The sequence below is a fragment of the Carassius gibelio genome, chromosome B22 (assembly GCF_023724105.1).
Source record: "Carassius gibelio isolate Cgi1373 ecotype wild population from Czech Republic chromosome B22, carGib1.2-hapl.c, whole genome shotgun sequence".
In the NCBI taxonomy this organism is placed as follows: Eukaryota; Metazoa; Chordata; class Actinopteri; order Cypriniformes; family Cyprinidae; genus Carassius; species Carassius gibelio.
This window is the reverse complement of record NC_068417.1, coordinates 26,300,118-26,320,460: the sequence shown is the minus strand read 5'-3', so window position 1 is coordinate 26,320,460 and position 20,343 is coordinate 26,300,118. Positions and strand designations below refer to the sequence as shown.

The window sequence follows — 20,343 nt, the reverse complement described above, 5'->3', positions numbered from 1 at the left end:
CCCCCCTCCCCCATTCAAGTAGATATGAGCCATACATGCATGACTAAAAATTAAAGAGCATAACCAAGATGGCAAGTAAAGTGAACTAATGTGGAATGACTTTGGACATTTATTTATATAATTTTGTGACAATGAGGACATGTTAACTGATTGACTGCCATTTGACACTTTTATTGAAAGATTTACAGAAGAATTCAAGAAAAACATTTTCCTTTTCAATTTTATTTATTTATTATTTATTTATTTTTTTGGTTAATTCACTCAATATTTCTTATGATTTGGTGGATCCATGGAAGATATGCTGAAATCTTAGTATACACATTAGGACGCTCAGGTGAATTACAGCCTTTAATGTACACAAAAGATGTCACACCAACTGCAGTGTTTCCACAAACCAAAGGACCTCCTGAATCTCCCTGTTAAGAAACAAAGGTCAGCACCTCAATAGAGAAACAGGTACATACATTACCATAAAGACTGTAAAAACAAATTGTACATACCAAGCAGGATCCTCCATTACCATGTGCACAGATCATCTGCGAGGCTTGGAAGTACATGGATCCCCATTTACGTTGACACTCTTCGTGGTTGATTGTAGTCGTGTTTGCCTCCCTTAGTCGACTGCTCAATGTGCCTTTCGTCAACAGTCTTCCCCAGCCTGCAACACTACAGAGAGTGCCTCCACTAACGTCTCCTTCCTTCGGTAATGATATCCAGTTAACATAGTTATTTGATTTGACCTTTTCCTGTAGCTGTAACTCAAAAACACAACCATTATTAAGAGATTTAATCATATTTTATGAGACTGAACTGAAGTTCATTATTCTGCTCTTTTTGAAGTTAGTACAGAAGCCTTGAAAGCCAATGTGTATGTTTTATTAATATTTACAATTGCCTCTTAAAAGGATACATGATTAGAAATTCAAACATAGTTATGCCAGGTTTCTGCCACTGTTTCCCGATCAGATATTATTCTGAACAACTAAATGTTTTACAGGTTGTTACCCTCAAAAGCATGATGTCATTCCAATGTGAACAGAATGGACAGTATTGATGTGGGATGTAGGACTTCACTTCGACACGGTATGAATCCTTACTGTTCTTTAAGTCATGAGCACCAACCATAACCGTCAGAATCTCTGGATATCTGTTGAAAGAGAAATGTGCATTTATGTCAATCAAAACATTGTCTTGTACTGCAGTCATTTGTTAGTTTTAACTTAACATTGCATTTTAGACTGAACAAAACTCTTACCCTTTCCAGCAATGTGCAGCAGTCAAGACAAACTCATCAGAGATGAGGAATCCACCACAGACATGTTTCTTGTCAATCTGAAGAGAAACCATGTAAGGTCTGGAGTGGGGTTTTGCTTCTGTGCCATTCACTATACCCACATTCACACGAGCTGAGAGAGAGAGAGAGAGAGAGAGAGAGAGAGAGCTGTTAGTCAGCTTATTTGGTACATACCAATTAAACATCATTATAAATGCTTTTATATACTCATTCTCACCAGTGAAGGTCAGTTGTGGCAACAGAGAGGCCAGCAGGAGAAGAGAGATGATGATCATCATGCAGACAGTGAGCTCTTACTGACAAAGACTATATAAATGTGAGGATGGGTGGAGACACTGAGCTGCCTGTAAGCCTTTTTTTCTCAGCTTGTGGTGTCAGTAACATTGAGAGTAGGAAGATATTCTTTGTGTTACTTGTCATCTGTATGTAAGAATATGCAATATATATATATATATATATATATATATATATATATATATATATATATATATATATATATATATATATATTTTTTTTTTTTTTTTTTTTTTTTTGTCCTGTGACTATTTTGAAACGGTGACTATTTTAACATCAACAGATAGAATCCAATTTATCTTGGCAAGAGGAAATAATTTTATTGTGATCAACATTATACTTTATATGTGGTTTTTGTGAAGTTTTAATGATCTGTAAAGTAGAAATGTTTTATTGAAATGTTTTACACCATTATTTATGTTTTGCTTGGTATGCATAAGTTTTATCAACTGATCTCTTAATCGATGATGGTTTTCTGTTGCAAAAGCAGAGCAGTTTCATAATATTCATAACATGGATGTGGTAAACATAACTATCAAAGTACTGGAACTGTAGATGAGATAATGACCACAACTGTCCTTTAAACAAATTCATGAAAATTGTAAGAAATTAATAAGGCCGCAAAGTTTGACAAAATGTTCCTAAGTTTGGTTAAGAAATTGTGAAATATTTTGTGTTATGAATTATAGGCTAATAAGCACGCACACAACACTTGTTCCCTTATCTCAGTGAACCGAGATTATGTCAGTAACTGTATTACTCCTTTTCAAATGTACTCTCATATTGTGTATGGGGAACACATCCAATCCCACCGTGCTATTAGCAGATGCAGAACGACCTGCCCTGGGAGCCAAATTTTGGTGCACTTAGTTAAGGGCCCCCAAGAATGTGAGCTAACTAGCCATCAACATAACTATTTCCACCTACAGGGGGAAGTGGACAATTAAACATACAAAACCCATGCCTGCAAGGCCAGGTCATCCAAATAAAAATAAAAAAAACTAGTCAATGTGGATGGTGACAGCCGCACAGATCTCACCAATAGAAATCCCACTGGATCACGCCCAGGAGGAGGTCATTCCTTGGGTGGAGTGGGCCTTCAAAAGCTAAAGCTATGGCATTCACAGGCTAGAGTGCTCCACATACACTCTCAAAGCCCTTACAGGTAGAGAACATTAGGACCCTGCCCAGTGTCCATGACAGTAAGTCTAAACAGGGTGATAATCTTGGCTTTAAACAGTGTCTAGAGCACATTAGGGACATAGTCATGTCTAGGCTTGATGGCGACCTTACAGTCATTAGGCCCAAACTCAAGACAGGAAGCACTGACTGACAGTGTCTGCAAGTCCCCCACTCGATGAACTGACACTAACACCAGTAACAGGGCAGTTATAAGTGACAACGGCTGTAGCTCAGCTGAATGGAGTATCTCGTCATTATACCATTTGCGTGCTAGAGCAGGTCCTTCCTCAGTGGTATCAGGCCTGGTTCCTCGTGTCACCTGGTCCACTTATGCATGGATTCCTTTTTGAATGAACAATTTATGATAAATTAATGCAGAACAGATCATTTTTATTCGCAAACATGTCTGTATTTGTAAAAATCGCTGCACAAACATTTAATCCTAAATTCCACAGATTCAAATTGAAAGGCATTTGTTTGTGGATAGTAATATATATATATATATATATATATATATATATATATATATATATATATATATATATATATAATTTACACAGTACATGCATAATTATGCGTGCATCTATTAATTATTTTGAGTCTAATATCATCCCCTACAGGCAAAGGACACAGGTGGTGCATTGGAGCAGGCACATGATGCAAACAGTACAGCTACAGAGAGGCAAAGGGAAACTGAGGAAGAGTATGTCTTCCTGACATTAGAGCAAGTGAGTATTGAGGAAATCAGGGGAGAAAGTGAGATCCAGCAAACAGGAAGGAAAAGAAAGAGAGACCCTGATAACTGGAAGAAAGCTGTTCAACAAAGGCTCCATAACACAGGGCAAAGCTGTGTGAATTCACAAAAACTTTCATATTCCAGCTTTAAAGGTCAGGGGAAAAGACTGTGCTTCCTGTCTTTACAAATGCAGTCACAGTTTCCCTCAGTCAGTGAGGGACATGATTTTTGGTCAGTTCTGGGCAATGGGAGATGGGGCAAAACAAAAGGACTTTATTATCAACCACACATTTACTCAACTGAAAAAGAAACAGATGACACATACTGAGTCAAAAGCGGCAGAACTCCACTGAGTTCCACCTCACTAAACAGGGAAAGTGTATTTGAGAATGCAGATTTCTTTTTGAAAACACTTGATATCTCAGAGTACATTGCAAGGTCTGCAGACATTGGTCAGTCAAATGATCTAGAAATGTCTTACCATGTATAACCATGTGTCCCTCCAGACATGTTTGAGATCTTGCCAATGCCTTGGTAGTAAAGTAACATCTCGCATTAAAGAACTGGCAAATCTGGTGAAGTCCATGAGGATGAGATGGACTGGAATATGGAAAGCAGCTGGCACATTATTCCATTTTTGTTTATCAAATCGTGAAACTTGTTCAGTTCATACAAAGATTTACATGTTAAAGAAATTTCTAGGAACAGACTCATATGAATGTGAGAGCATCCTTTCGGTCAATATGTTAAAAGTCCAATTTAGAAAGCTGGGGATGGTGACCTCTAGTGGTGAAATGTAGGGCATTGCAGAGATGACAAACCTGTTGCTAATAATATTTAGTTATTTTGCTTTTATAGATAATGATATTATGTGGAATTAAAGTGAATAAATTATCTTGCATTTAACATGTAATTTCTAAAACACCATAACACTCTACCAACTTTCAAATTCAATAGGAATCTACACATGCGGGTGAAACATTTCCTTACACAATTTCACTGCATAATCAAAAAACGAAAGCCGCTTTGTTTTGAAAGTGACTTCTGTATAAGATGTGCTTCACACATTGCTACATTATAGGTAATAGACAATGGACATTTTTGCCCGAGAAATTTTCTTGTATTGAAATGTTAGCTCTAGCATATTGTGATTTTAATTCATCTTTGCACTTCATACTAAACTGAATTCTTACTTTTTCCAGCAATGTGCAGCATTCAAGACAACTCGTCAGAAATATATCTTTCAGATATGTTTAAGTTCTTCTTCTGAAGAGAAACCAGGTAAGGTCTGGTGCAGAGGTGCCCAAATGTTTCCCTACGAAGGGCCAAATTAAAACTTGATTGAGGGTCATGGGCCAAAGGGAAATGTTGCATATACCAAACTTTATTACATTAAAAGTTGCCATGGGTTCCCCTCATTTATTTCATATTATTTAAAAATAGATAAAACAGTGGTTACACTTTATTTTAAGGTATCCTTGGTACAGTGTATTTATACATTGAGGTACTGAGTAATGTTAATTAAAATGTACTTATTATGGGTGAGGACACAGTAAAATAAAGTGTAATTAGAACATTACTCTTGCAGATGTACATTATATAATGCAGTTTGATGTTGAAAACACTAGTCAAGCTGTGAGCAATACAAATATGTGGTTGCATTGTCAGTGACCTGAAGCTGGTCCTTATTTTTCAGAAGTTTTTCCAGATTGGGCTGTAGATTACTTACAGACAAAGTCAAGATATTATGTAGGTGAGAGTAAGTTAGTTTACTTCTCAGTTTCCACTTCAAGTTAAAGTTAAACCGTCTGGTCACAGATAAGCCAAACAGAGGCACCATCACTTGTGCCTGTTTGTTCATCTTTGAGGACCTGTTTGCTGGAACACATTTTGTGAAGGCTGTCAAAGGAAGAGACCTGAACATGTGTTTCAGTTCTGAATCAAACCAGCATAATGAAGCTTAATAAGCAGCATCTGAAGATCATCACTGACTTTTGGAACAGCAGCTACACTAATTATGTCTCTATTTGTTTCACTGTTTTGGCACAGGATTTACATCCCGTGGGCACTAGAATTTAAACAAGCTCCAGTCTGCATCCAGAACACCTGAGAAGAGATGATGCCAACCCCTAAGAGGGCCCCAGATGCTAATCCTTTAATAATTTTTTTCAACACCCTCAATGGCAAAAAAAAGATCTTCTCCTTAAGGAGTATAAGAAAGGCTCTCAATGTCAGCCAGCTCTTGTGTCAAGAGCTTTGCCTTGATTTGCTCGTGAATCTCTTGTTGAATAAATGAATTGATGAATTGTTATTCATAGGAATTGATAAATTGCAGATTAATTGTTAATTTGTTAATACAGATTGACATCAAGTGCTGCAAAGCATGTGTGGTGCTGCGCCTTGAATTGTGCATGTAAAATAAAAATCAAAAAATTAAAAAAAAAAATTTTTTTCAGCTAACATTTTTGTAGCTCAACAATAAAACTAACAAACACATTTTTTATGTTAAATTAGAAATTAAGATCTGTGTCAAAGACCCCTCCCTCTCTTCTCAGATGGTAAGGTGGGTCAAAATCAAAGGTTATCTCACGCAGGCCCTAGTTTGGACTTCTCTGGTCTGGAGTGGGGTTTAGCTTCTCTGTTGTTCAATATACCTACGTTCAGGTGAGCTAAGAGAGACAGAGCTATTAGTCAGCTTATTCAGTACATACCAGTTAGTATAATATAATCAGTCTCAACAGCTGAAGGTCAGGTGTGGCAGCAGAGAGCAAAGGGGATGATGGTCATCATCAAGATCCCACTGACAAAATACTATATAAGGCTGGGTGGAGACACTGAGCTTGCTTTGAGGAAAGGCAAGGCAAGTTTATTAATATAGCAAATTTCTTACACAATGGCAATTCAAAGTGCTTCACATAAAAGGAAGTAAAATAATCATAAAAATAACGATAACAATAAAACAAGGAATTTAAAAACTTTAAAATTATTTAATAATGAATTATTGAATTATTCAAAACTATTTTGTAAACAGTTAAAATAGGAAATTATTATATGCAATCAGTTCTGACGTTGCACAGTGATCATTCAATAAATGCACAGCTAAACAGATGAGTTTTAAGTCTAGATTTAAATGTGGCTAATGTTTTGGCACATCTGATCTCTTCTGGAAGCTGGTTCCAGCCACGGGCGGCATAATAGCTAAAGGCGGACTCCCCTTTTTTGTGAACCCTTGGTATTTTTAACTGACTCTATTCTAATAATCTGAGTGGTTTGTTAGGTTTATATTCAGTGAGCAAATCTGCAATGTATTTAGGTCCTAGGCCATTGAGTGATTATAAACTTTAATTATAAAGTTTAAAAACTATCCAAATTTTTACTGGAAACCAGTGTAAAGACCTGAGGAATGGTGTGATAATATCAGATTTTCTGATTCTAGTCAGAATCCTGATATAAAGTGTTCTGGATGAGCTGCAGCTGTCTAATGGTCTTTTCGGGAAAAAAAAGGAGAAAAAACAGCCCAACCTGCTGCTGACAAATGCATGAACAAGTTTCTCCAAATCTTGAATGGAAACCAAACATCTAATTTTTGCAATGATTTTGAGATGATAGTATGCTGATTTAGTTACTGCTTTGACATGACTGCTGAAACTAAGATCTGTCTCCAGAATCACACTAAGATTTCTGACTTGTTTGACCCCTAGAGTCAAGGTGTGAATTTACCTTGATAACTTTTCTCAGTTTTCTCCTTGTTTAACTGAAGATAATTTAATCAGTGCATTGGCAGAGGGAATCAATGGTGCTGTAGTATTTGGTGATAAGGTTAGTTAAATCAGAGTATCATTAGCATAGAAATAAAATGCAATTTGTTTATTTCTCATTATTCGACTTAGTGGAAGAATATACAGACTAAACATGAGCACTGCAAGAATTGAGCCTTGTGGGACTCCACATATCCAGACATCCCAACCTGCAAAAAGTCATTTCAGGGAGGTACAACTTTAAACAGGTCTAAAGAGTTTGTTGTTTTCATGTAGCCTTGGCAACTAGCCTGCATAATATGCAGATGAAATGAAACTTGTCAACTCACCTCAACATGACTTTTGCAATCATTTAACCTGCCATGGGCAATGCTTGAGCAAGACTGTCATTATGTTTTACATCTATAAGACAGGGGTACACTTCCGTGTAGTCTGCCGTAAAATGTGTCTTATACTTTTTTTTTTTTTTTTTTTTTTGTGGCACTCTCCCTCTGCCATGGTGCTCCTGTTTCTAGATAGACATAACTGATTCATTTTGTTCGGGAGAAGAGATAAAAGCCCGCCCACACTGACAATTGATTGGTTGATTTGCAGAAACAGGCCAATCAGGATGCTCTCTGTCTTACATGCGCTTCGCACACACACACACATTAGCAAACACACGCAAGGTCTCTCGCTCCCTCTCCCTCTCCCTCTCTGCCGTGCGCGCGCTACACTGTTTGAAACACAGTATCTGTTTCACATGCGCACTTTTGCTCGCTCGGTCTAGATTCCGGGAGTTTTTAACTAATTTGCGGGTCTCAGGGAGCCGCTTTCAATATGCGGGAGACTCCCGGAACTTCCGGGAGACTTGGGATGTCTGCATATCATGGACGTCCTCTTAGACTTATGCTCTCCTATACTCATATAATAACCTCTCCCTTCTAAGTACCATTTGAGTACCATCCCAGAAAGCCCAACCCAATTTTCCAGTCTCTCTAGAAGTATGTAATGATTGGCAGTGTCTAATGCAGCTCTAGAGTCTAGTACAGCAGAATCAGAATTAAAGTGAATATAATATATTATCTTATTAATTAGCGCTGTCTCTGTGCTGTGATGCGTTTGGAAACCAAATTGAAAATTGTCAAGGTATCCATTTGAGTTTAAGTAGTTGCCTAGCAGATTAAAAACAACCTTTTCAATAATCTTGCCTATAAAAGGAAGATTTGATATTGGTCTATAGTTGCTGAACATGGTGTTATCAAGATCGCTCTTAAGCTAAATAAAACAGGCTGATTAAAATTTCTGAAATAAATATTTATTGCAAAAGCCAGATGCCGAGCTAACAATTTTGCGAGGAAGTGGAGGATCTGGGCATCAAGTGGTCAGTCTGCGAAGCCAGTGCAGCATCAACCTCAGTGAAATAGCACTCCGGGCCGGCAAAGCGCTTCCCCTTCCCGAAGCGTCAAGGTCCCCGTCCATGAGTTGTGCTGGACTCCAAGCTGCTGAAGCCATCCTGAGGTGCTAGAGAGGAAAAGGAAGGGCCTTGTTCTCGACTTGGCTGGAACGCCCCCAAAAACAGCATGCCTTCATTCCTTACCTCTTCTAACACCTCTGAGAGATGGAGTTTCAAATGCCGGAGTATTTTACTGCTGTGATAGTGGACTCAAATACTTTTAAGAGCAAAATTCCTCATCCTCTCACAATCATTTACATGAATGTAGACTCCCCGCTTTTTCAAGGTGAGCTCTTGTTTGAGAAAATAAAACCTCTCGTCTCCCGTTATAAGGCTTGGGCAGCCATTCCGGGAATCTCGAGATAGGTTTTGGAAACAATCTGGTGAGGCTACTCGCTGCAGTTCTCTCGCAGACCACCCAGCTTCAGAGGTTCGATCTTCTGTCCCGGACAAAGAAGCTATTGTTCTCCAGCAGGGATTTTCACACACAACCACCTCTAGGGTTTACAGAGAATGTTCCCAAAAAAGCTATCCAGAGGGCTCTTATATTAGGGTGACCATATGCGCCGATCATACAGGACAAGTCCCATCATACAGGACAAGACAAGCCAGGATGTTAATAATGCCTAAAACATCCAGAGCAGCTTGACCTGATAACATGCAAGTATTGTACATAATCGACCAATCGTGGGGCTGCGTGTGAGAAGGTGAGATCTAGAGGGAACGATCAAAGCGATGCAAATATGCGCACGTGTTATCTGTTCGATTGACTTGAAGCGTCGCTGAGCACAAATACAAAAAAAAACTAACAAAAAAAGTGTGCCACAATGCCTTAGGTCAAACGAACGAACAAACACATGAAAGCGATTCGAAAGCATACCCAGCTAGAAATTTTTCATGCTCTGGGAATGTTTGTCATAGTGTCTGGGTTGTGTTCCCTGGGTGTCCACTAGATGTCCTCTTTTCCCACGGTGTCTGCCACTTTATTAATCACTTTCCTCACGTCCCTGCTTAATTATTGCACCCAGCTGTCACTAATTACTAATCATCACACTCTGTCAGTTTCCCATAAGCGTTTGCCTCTCTTTGTTTATTTAACACGGTCTGTCTTAGTATGTGTCACAGAGTCCTTGTTTATTCATGTCCGTCAGTTCGTGCCCTTGCCTTGTCTTCTTGTTTTGTTTATGTTTATGTTTTGGATGGATGTTTCCTATTGACTCCTGCCTGGACTGTTTATGCTTTTTGGATGACACCTTAAATAAAGACTTACCTGCTATTGGTTCTCTCTCCGTGGTTTCCTGTATCACCGATTGTGACAGAAGGACTCCGTCACAGCAAGAACCAGTGGTATGTCTTTTTCCCGTTCCGCAGCCAAGATGGCTGAGCGGAGAACAAAGTATCTCAGGTTGACCGCCCTCCGCCAAGAGGACAATGAGGTGGGTGCCCTGGCACAGGTGTTCTGGTCCCTGGCTGAGGGTATGGGATACAACGATGCGGCCCTAAAGGACTATTTCAATTGCGGGCTGGATGATCCAGTGTCTCAGAAGGAGATGGCACATTTAGAGAGACTGGAATTCTGGGAGTTTGTATCTTATGTACAGCATAGGTGGGATGCCCCAGCCACTCCTGTCTCTTCCGGTGGGATGGCCGCCGGTCCAGCACCACAGCCCAAGATGGCTGCCAGCCCAGCGCCACAACACCAGGTGGTCGCCAGCCCACTACCACAGCACAAGATGGCCGCTAACCCAGCGCCAATGCCCAAGTTGACCGCCGTTCCAGCGTCACTGCCCAAAATGGCCACCGGTCCAGCGCCACAACCCAAGATGGTTGCCAGTCCAGTACCACAGCACAAGATGGCCGCTAACCCAGCGCCAATGCCCAAGTTGGCCACCGGTCCAGCGCCACTGCCCAAAATGGCCACGGGTCCAGCGCCACAACCCAAGATGGCCGCCAGCCCAATACCACAGCACAAGATGGCCGCTAACCCAGCGCCAATGCCCAAGATGGCCACTGGTACAGAGCCACGGTCTAAGATGGCCGCCCGTCCAGAGTCATGGCCCAAAATAGGCCCCAGTCCAGCACCACAGCACAAGATGGCCACCAGTCCAGAGCCACAGTCCAAGATGGCCGCCCGTCCAGAGTCATGGCCCAAAATAGGCGCCAGTCCAGCACCACAGCATAAGATGGACGCCAGTCCAGCGCCACAGCACAAGAAGGCTGTCAGCCCAGCGCCAGAGCACAAGATGGCCCCTAACCTAGCGCCAATGCCCAAATTGGCCACCGGTCCAGCGCCGCAGCACAAGATGGTCGTCAGCCCAGCACCACAGCACAAGATGGCCACATGTCCAGAGGCATGGCCCAAGATGGCTGCTTGCCCAGCGCCGCTGCACAGGATGACAGTCACAGCTGACCCTCTGGAGTCGAGTCAGGTTCCAGTTGACCCTCCAGAGTCGAGTCAGGTTCCAGTAAACTCTCCAGAATCGAATCAGGTTCCAGTTGACCCTCCAGAGTCGAGTCAGGTTCCAGTTGACCCTCCAGAGTCGAGTCAGGTTTCAGTTGACCCTCCAGAGTTGAGTCAGGCTCCAGTGGACTCTCCAGAGTCGAGTCAGGTTCCTGTTAACCCTCCAGAGTCGAGTCAGGTTCCTGTTAACCCTCCAGAGTCGAGTCAGGTTCCTGTTAACCCTCCAGAGTCGAGTCAGGTTCCAGTGAACTCTCCAGAGTCGAGTCAGGTTCTAGTGAACTCTCCAGAGTCGAATCGGGTTCCAGTGAACTCTCTAGAGTCGATTCAGGTTCCTGTTGACCCCCCAGAGTCGAGTCAGGTTCCTGTTTACCCCCCAGAGTTGAGTCAGGTTCCTGTTGACCCCTCCAGAGTCGATTCAGGTTCCAGTGAACTCTCCAGAGTCAGGGCTAGTCACCGATGACCCTCCATAGTCAGGGCTAGTCACCGATGACCCTCCAGAGTCAGGGCTAGTCACGATGACCTTCCAGAGTCAGGGCTAGTCACCGCTGACCTTCCAGAGTCAGGGCTAGTCAGAATACTTCAATTTCAGAATTCTTGAAATTATCTGCTTTAAATTTAGCTAGGTCTCAGGCTGTCACTTTTATAAATAATACCAACTAACACCATGCATAAGACTGGGTGAAACCATGTAACCAGACACATACATGGTCATGTCTTACTCATCAGCAAGCAATCAGCGTCATCCACATGTCCTCTTGCTGTTTGCCACAATAAAAAATACAGCAGCTAAACATCAACACTGCCAAGTCAAGTGTCAAATTACACAACTAAAGCCAACACTTAGCACCATTATGGTGACATCAAATCAAACTATTACTTTGAAACAGACATCAACATCTAAACCTCTGCTTAAATCTTACTTAGAATGTTAGGGGGATAATGTTGTAATAATGTTATTAATAAACATTTTTAGAATGTTTTTAGAGAACTTTATCCTATCTTTTGAGAGAATGTTCTGGGAACAAAAAATAAAACTACCCGCTAAAAACATTGTTAGAACAATGGTAATGTTCTTAGAACATTTTTACAAAAAAAAAATTCTAGCTGAGTTAGGAGCCGTCTGCTCTGTTCTTTATAGCTCTCATGAATGTTACACAATGATCAACCTGCACAGTGCAAATAGCCAAAACCTGGATATTTTAGGCAATATAAAAATCCTGGCTGGTACGTGTCCCTTATGAACGGTGCATATGGTCACCCTATCTTAAATGGTCTGACTCAAGTTCATCATTAATGACACTAGAAAGTGGTCATACTGAGAGTAGATCTGATGTACTGATTGAGATCCTTCAGACATTATACAGGATTCAAATGATGGGTTTAAAGGTATTGTTCTGTTGGATACCAGCTCATATATAGGAATAAAAGGAAATGAATTGGCAGATGATTGTGTTAAGGAAGCCAACGCAAAATCAGAAATAGACCTGAAAGTAAATTATAGTAAGACTGAGATGAGGTTTTTAATCAAACAACTTGTGAAAACAATATGGTAGAAACAATAGGAGGAAGAAAGAACGGGAATGCTTTTATAACATCCAAAGAAATGTGGGTAAAAGTAGAATTACAAGGAGAAACAGAGAGGAAGAATCAATTATATATAGACTTAGCACTTACCTTGAATAAAATAAGGCAACATCAGACACTTTACTTTATTTTACTTTACTCAAATGGCCACCACAGTCACCAGATCTCAATCCAATAGAGCAGCTTTGGGATGTGGTTTTTTGCAACAACTGCGTGATGCTATCATGTCAATATAGACCAAAAACTCTGAGGAATGTTTCCAACACCTTGTTAAATCTATGCCATGAAGAATTAAGGCAGTTCTGAAAGCAAAATGGGGTCCAACCCGGTACTAATAAGGTGTACCTAATAAAATGGCCAGTGAATGTATACACTGTACGTACTAGGGATGCAACAATACAGTTAGCCCATGGTTCAATACATACCTCAGTTTTTTAACCCTTTAACTGCCCCACCAAGAAAAAGGCATTTGAAAGAAAAAAGTTGTTTGCATTTCTTGTCTACTTATGTTGCTAGTGACCACACTCAATGTATTTTTTTTTCAACACATCCCAAATTTTTTAAATATCGGCCTCTACCAAATGGTTGACATGTCACTTAATGGTAAAAATACCGGAATTCATACACATACTATAAAGATCAGAAAATATGAACTATAATAATAATTTATTAAAAACAAATCAAAATATAATTATGTCTATATTGAATCTTCTTTATTTATTGAAGTATACTATAAAATATTTCTGGTTTTCATTTTAACACAGAAAATTATACTTTTTTTTTTTTTTTTTTTTTTACCATAAACAAAAATAAATAACAGAAATAATAAAACGTAATAAAAGCAAAGGCATTACATTTTTTAAGCAATCAAAAAATAAAAATAGCAAAAAATGGTAATATAATGGTATTTTAAGCTTTTATGATTCAAGAAACGTTGTCAAGTGTGGTAGTGCAACAGGATTTTATTTATTTCTTTTTGTAGATAATGTACATTTCTTTGTAATCCAGAAATGCTGTGCAGTGTAAGTCTTGAGCCAGGGGTATCCTCTGGATCCTTCAAGGGAACTGTTTTTAGAGTGTGTTTGCCTTTTCTTCTCTTCTAACATGGAAATTTAGTAGAGGATGTGAAAAGAAAGTCCCCGTTGGATGCTGGCGAGAGCCTCCTGGCCACTTAATTTTACCTCTTCCGTCTCACATCTGGAGAGGCTTACCCATCCGATGCGCGTGCTCCCTTCGGACACCGGCAAGAGCCTCCCGGTTAGACGACCTTACCTTTTCCATTTCTATGGTCAGCGAGGCTTACCCGTTCGATGTGTCTCCACGAGTATCAACCCCTCGCCAAATCCTGCCTAAAACCTTCTCAGCTATCCTCACATCTTTTAACCCCGCCTGGCGAGGCTTACCCGTTCGATGTTCTGAGTATGACGCCCCGTCGGATGCCGCGAGACCCCTCCCAGTCGAGTTTTCCTTTTCACTCTCCCCATCCGGCTAGGCTTACCCGTCTGATGCGTGCGCTCCCTTCAGATGTCTGGCAAGAGTTCTCCCGGTCGGGTTCCTATATTTGCTGGCCGCAACCGAGTCTCATCCATCCGATGCCGTGAGTCGGCATCTCCCTTCGGATGTCGCCAGATATCTCCTTGTCGGTCAGCCCAAAGCTTTTTATCTGCCAAACCGAGAGGACCCAGACGTCCGTTGTCCTGAGTCTCAAATCTCCAGTCGGAGGCTTCATGGGCACTCATAGGCCCTTCGCCCACTGAATAGCAGGGGCTATCAGCCAGTAGGGCCCGTACGCCGACACCGTTACCTATTCCAGTCGAACAGTGAACAGTTACAGTGAGGTAACTCACAGTTGCCCGTGAGGTCCAGCCATCTGTGGTCAGAGTAAGGCTCTGTGCTTTGGCCAATTTGTACACAATACTGTTGCATGTCTTTTCATAGAGGTGGGGAATTATCTTGGTGCTGAAAAAAGTGCGAGATGGTGGTCTGTAACGTGGATTGCGTGTTTTTATAAGATGACAAAAGCCTGCATCTCCAATCACCGAAAATGCCCGCAAATCTTTGGCAATGAACACCCCCACCCCACTGTTACCAGTTGGGTATGTATGCTGGAAGGATTCAGCGAGGGTCTGTTGTTTTTTATCACCTGCTCTGCTATCCTGCCTTCACAGAGTGATATTGCTTGGGTGATGGCTGCCGCAGATGTGCAGTCATGTTGGAAGTGTTTCCATTTGAGTAGGCTACATGTGTAAAACAATGCTTGCATACAGGCATTTTTTTGTTTACCTTTTTTTCTTCCCCTGCAAAACCGAAATGTCTCCACACAACAGATTTGAAAGACGCCGGCGCTTCATCATACTGTAGCTTCACTTTGCCACTCACAATGGAAAGTGTGGAATGATGGTTCAGCGCCCCCTAACTTTAGAGCATAGTGAGTGAATATTTACCTGCAGGGAGGAGTTTCCTCATCTCAGCTCATAGACTTACTGGCACACACAAATAGTCAATTCGGAGTGAAATAAAATGCACATAAATTATTTAAACGTAAAACCGAATGTTTACACCAGCATTTATTGAACCGTGGATGTCGTACCGAATGCTTAAATATTACAATGAGAATTGTGGCATCCCTAATATACACTGTATATATTAGCCTAGACTAAATGGTAATATATAAAATTTTCCATAAAAATATGAAGTAGCACAACTGCCTTCAACATTGATAAAAATCAAAAATATTCATTTAGCAGAAAATCAGCATATTAGAATGATTTCTAAAGGAAAAATAGAAAAAGTATGAATAAGCGAAAAGACCAAAAAATTGTGCCGAACAATGATAGTGAGAGGCGTGCACTCTTTTTAATACAGCACACGTCAGTAGTGTGGAAGCATTAAAATTGTCAAAGACGTAAAAAACATTACAAGCACCGACAACGAGAGACTGTTTAGTACTGCTTCATGTGTCCTCTACGAGAAAAGGAAAAGGAAACAGATGGTGACAAAGAGGTAACTTAAGGACTGCAGCATTAAACTAGTCTTTAACTACTGTTTTCTGTTTTAAATGTTGTTTTTAAATTAAAAATTGCAATGTAGTATTCTCACAAGAGATTTTCACTTTAGGTTGTAAATATGTTTCTAAGAAAATGTCATCTGCTTAATTTTGTGGTGGGACAAGCAAAAATGACCATCTATTTGAGCAGGAGAAAGAAACTTTAACAGGATATAGCACAAAACGTTGTTTTTAACCTGGTGCAATCTATTATTTTAATTGATTTGTATTACTATAAATGTATTGGTCTTCTTTTGAAAGTATTTGGTGCTGCTGTAATGATACTCAATGTGCAATTGTTGGAAAATAATTTACAACTTATTGATTTGTATTGAGTTGCAACTTATTACTTGAGGCTGTGTGATTGCAAATTTAAATTGGTGATTTGTTTTGTAAATTAAAGCTTTTGTAAATTCAAACTCTCTCTCTCTCTCTCTCTCTCTCTCTCTCTCTCTCTCTCTCTCTCTGGTGCATGGTGCCAGTGAGTGGGCGGAGCTGGTCGTGTTTGGAGTGAGAACATTTCCTGCAAGTTGAGTGAGTTTTTTTCTCTCTTTTCTAACATTTTCTTACAATCTGGAAGAGCTGCTGGTGCTTGTTTTGGGGGTTTGCTACAGTTGACAACAGTGGCTGATCTAGAGATTTTTTCCTAGGGTGGCAAAGGGGTAGCATGAGGTTTCAGGAGGGGGACCATGGACATTATTCATAATTTAAAGTGCTAAGGTTTTTATTGAATGCGTTTTATTCTCTACACTACACACAAAGAGCTAGACTAACGTTGCGGATGTAAATAACGTATCTATGTGGTTGTTGCAGGGTTAACTATCTGCTTATGGACTTTTTCGACTTGGTGTCAAACTTACCTCTAAACTCACTGCTAACTGCTTCTCTTCAACCTCTCTTCTCCGAGACACTGCATACTGCAGACAGATGCACTGTGTAGCCTGCTCAGGCTGCCCTGCTGCCACTGACTGGTGAAATTTTGCGGGGGTCGCTGCCATGCTGGTGATGGGTGAAACCATTGTGACTGTGAGGGGGAGGGGATTCTAAATCAGCGATTTCTGTTTGAGAGGAGTTTGGTGGTCTCCTTGGCCTTCAACGTGTGGCTATGAACATAAAATATACTTAAAAAATATTATCAGATTTATAAATGGGGTGGCAACAGGGAATGAGAAGAATGAGCAACGCAATTATTTTGTTCCTAGATGGCATGAACAAAATTAATGAGATCATTACATGATGCTTGCGGTAACGTTAGTTTGACATTCATTAATCATTCGGTTTCAGACCAATTAACTCTTTGTGCCTGTTATTTTGAGATTTTTTTTTTTAATACCACAATTAACCATAAAAATTCATTGATTTAACTATGATAATACTATTAAACCGATAATAAAATGTAAAAAAAAAAAAAACACCTCTGTTATTGCACAAGGCTCCATTTTTGGAATTAGCATTTTATGTGTTTTATAGCCTAATAATTTTACAGCTTTATTTCTGTATTATTTTGTCTATTTGATATATTTGATATGCTTAATATATTGTACCCACCTTAATTCATTGAACTCTACCATTAAAGTGCTCAAAACACCACATGCTAGTGTTGCATGCTGGTCAAGTGTGTAAATGCAATACAAAGTCAGTGTAAAACATGCATTAAATCAGCTTATAAAACCCATTTGCAAATGTTTTATTGAAAGTACAATACATTAAATGCAATAAAAATAAGAAAATACCATTAAATATGAAGTGTCTGTCTAATATGTGGTTCTTAAAATATTGTTAAAATATTTTTCATTCGCGGGGGTTGTTTTCTTTGTTTTATGGAGAGCTTGTATATTGAAATCTTGATGAACTTGCATGATTCAGGGTTTACAGATATCATCCACCAACGACAAACCATAGAAATTTCTAAACAATTATGATGTAATGAAACATCATTTGAAAAATGCAATTATAATTGTCATTAAATATACTCGACAGAAGTGGTCCTGATTGAACTGTGATTTCAGCATAGCAACCCTCACTCTTTAGGGAGGGGAGCTACCAGGCTCAAGCTGATCAGGGAGGCTCACAGAGAGCATCACACCTGGGCTGAGAGGATGAGGGGCTCAGAGGAGGCTCAACCAGATCCTAACAACTCCAAAAAAATTACCTTTTTCAAGTCAGGAGCATATTTCATCAGTAATGTAGATAACCCACATTATACACAGTTCGTATTCTGAAAATAAGTGGAAACAAAAAGGAGTTCTGGAAGAAAAAGCATTACTCGTCAGATTCCTTCCATTCCCGCCTACAATCCCCATGATCGGCCTGATTAATTGCCTCGGCAGCCGCGAGTACCGAAACGCGGGTGAGAGGCACTAAATTCTCAAAGAGAATCAGGCAATTTCAATGCAATCACATCTCACAGCGTCTCATTTGAGAGCCATACACACTCTGTTCAGACACTTAATTCCCTCCAGAATCAGGCAAGAACAGAAACCACCACGAATGCATCACATTACGCTTGTTCAACTCCCCCGAGAGGGGAACACGCTCGTGCAAACATTCTTTCTGTTTGCAACAGTGAGCGCATCCTTCTCTCTCGTGAGTCAAACGTCTATGTACTTCGTACACAAGGTCTCTTGAAGACAAAGAAGAGGACGATGTGTTTTACAGGTGCACTTTTATATCCGCAGTCGCTCACTTGCTCAGTTGCCAGGGTTGAGTGTTAGGCTTCCTCTCGTTAAGAGGGTCATCTTTCTGTAGCCTCCGCTCCCCAGAGCCCTGCCTAGGCAGAAAGAGCAATGTAGGCTCTTCTATTTTAAGCCTCACTACCTGCATCTGGAGTTGAGTGTAGCTAGGTCTCCTCTTGCTCTGGAGAGTCATTTTGCTGAGACCTCCACTCTTAAGAGCTTCTCTAAGAGGGTTGATTGCTAGGCTTCCTCTCGTTTAAGAGAGTCCTTCTGCTGAAGCCTTTGCCCTAGAGCTCCGTCATGGATAGTGATTGAGTTTGTAGGCTTTTTCTTTGAACCTCGCTTACTGCCTCTGGCGCTGAGTGTAGCCAGGTCTCCTCTCACTTTAGAGAGTCGTTATGCAGGGACCTCCACTTTTAAGAGCTCCCCTGGCAGTGTTGACTGTTATTAGGTTTCCTCTCATTTTAGAGTCATTCTGCTGAAGCCTCAAGTATAAGGAGTGTAGGCTCTTTTTCGAGCCTCGATAAATCCTCTGGCATTGAGTATAGCTAGGTCTCCTCTCAGTTTAGAGTCATTATGCTCAGACCTCCACTCTTAGAGCTCCAGACTTTGGCGGGTGAGTTAGTCTATGATTTTTGGAGCTTTAGCCTGCCATAAAGCCTAGCGGTTTCACTGGTAGGGATGCTGTTCCTCAAGTCCTGACTTGGGGACACGGTTACCTAGGCACTTATCCCTCAGCATGGTGGCGTTGGTATACCGTTCCCAAAGTGCCCTCTAGAGGATGCAACGTGGGGTTCCCTTTTGAAAGGGAACGTCTCAGGTTATGCATGTAATCATGGTTCGCTGAGGATAGGGAACGAGACACTGCGTCTCTGTGCCATGCTTCTGTATCATGCCAGAGTCTCCTCAGACAAAAAAGAGGATGATGTGCACCCTCTAGAGGACGCAGTGTGGAGTCCCCTTTCGAAAGGCAACCCGTAGTTGAAATCAAACATTGATCACCCCTGTATAGCCAAAATGGCATGATCCATGTTTAGTAACACCTCTGCGAATATTCGATTGTGAGATTGGTAGTCAAATCTGGCTCATTCTATCAAAGTATTGAATCTTCGACTTCGACATCTTCTACAATTGTGCATTTTGTAAAACATTATTTTAATAATATTGTTTACAATGTTCAGCTCTGGTTCTTTGTCTGGTCATGTTCATGCTCTGGCTGTTACATGTGTGGTTTCATTTTGTCTGTGGTTTCTGTTGTTATGGTTCCTGTTAATTCCTTTAATAGAGCTCATATGCATTTAGATCCTCTCACCTACATTTTGAAATTCCATTCATAGACAATGGATGTTTTTGCCCATGAAATTTCACTGACATAACCAGACCTTTACGAACCGTAGATGTTTTCACATTCAGTATTCCGTTAAAAAAATCACTTATTAATGTCCTTGCATTTAGTAACAAAGTACCAAACCAAGAGTCTTTAATGCTTGCTTGCCTTTTTTATTTATTTATTTATTTATTTATTTGAACACACAAAAAAAAACTTTATTACACAAAAATAATTTAAAAGAAGCTTGCTAAATTTTCACTTATAATATAGATATAGATATATATATATAGCTATAGTGTCCAAAAGTAAGAAACAAATATGCTTGAACACTTTCTTATGTAGAAATGTTGGCCTCGTTATTCTGCATCTAATACAATGACATTCATTCAGTTTTAAACACTTAAGTGCCAGAAAGTGTCCAAACACATTTTATGAATAGTGTAGAAAGAAGAGCGTTGGTAAGTTACAGACATTTCACTTTAGATTCTATGCTGACAATCATGATTATCATTATCAAGAATTTCTTTGACTTCGATACTGTTGAGGCC

The 20,343-nt window shown here is 40.3% G+C and overlaps 2 protein-coding genes and 1 long non-coding RNA gene across 9 annotated transcripts in view; 1 reads left to right on the top strand and 2 right to left on the bottom strand.

Annotated features, from left to right (window-relative positions):
* LOC127987851 (granzyme B-like) overlaps positions 1–20,343 on the bottom strand; it is a 152,370-nt gene that overhangs the window by 14,899 nt on the left and 117,128 nt on the right. For 5 of the 7 annotated variants that reach the window (XM_052590218.1, XM_052590219.1, XM_052590217.1 and 2 more), the window contains exons 2-5: positions 1,256–1,406; positions 1,006–1,147; positions 501–752; positions 92–416 (exon numbers count right to left, since the gene is read on the bottom strand). In XM_052590218.1, the coding sequence (XP_052446178.1) occupies positions 258–416; positions 501–752; positions 1,006–1,147; positions 1,256–1,406 (704 nt within the window). In that variant the 3' untranslated portion in view covers positions 92–257. Of the gene's footprint in view, positions 1–91; positions 417–500; positions 753–1,005; positions 1,148–1,255; positions 1,407–1,511; positions 1,675–20,343 lie in introns of those variants that run through there. The other 2 variants (XM_052590216.1, XM_052590220.1) reach the window with 2 other exon arrangements.
* LOC127987854 (mast cell protease 4-like) overlaps positions 1–20,343 on the bottom strand; it is a 177,004-nt gene that overhangs the window by 109,530 nt on the left and 47,131 nt on the right. The window lies entirely within an intron of this gene.
* LOC127987871 (uncharacterized) lies at positions 3,356–5,923 on the top strand. The gene is made up of 3 exons (XR_008161456.1): positions 3,356–3,498; positions 4,709–4,787; positions 5,556–5,923. It is a non-coding gene; the product is annotated as an uncharacterized LOC127987871 (long non-coding RNA).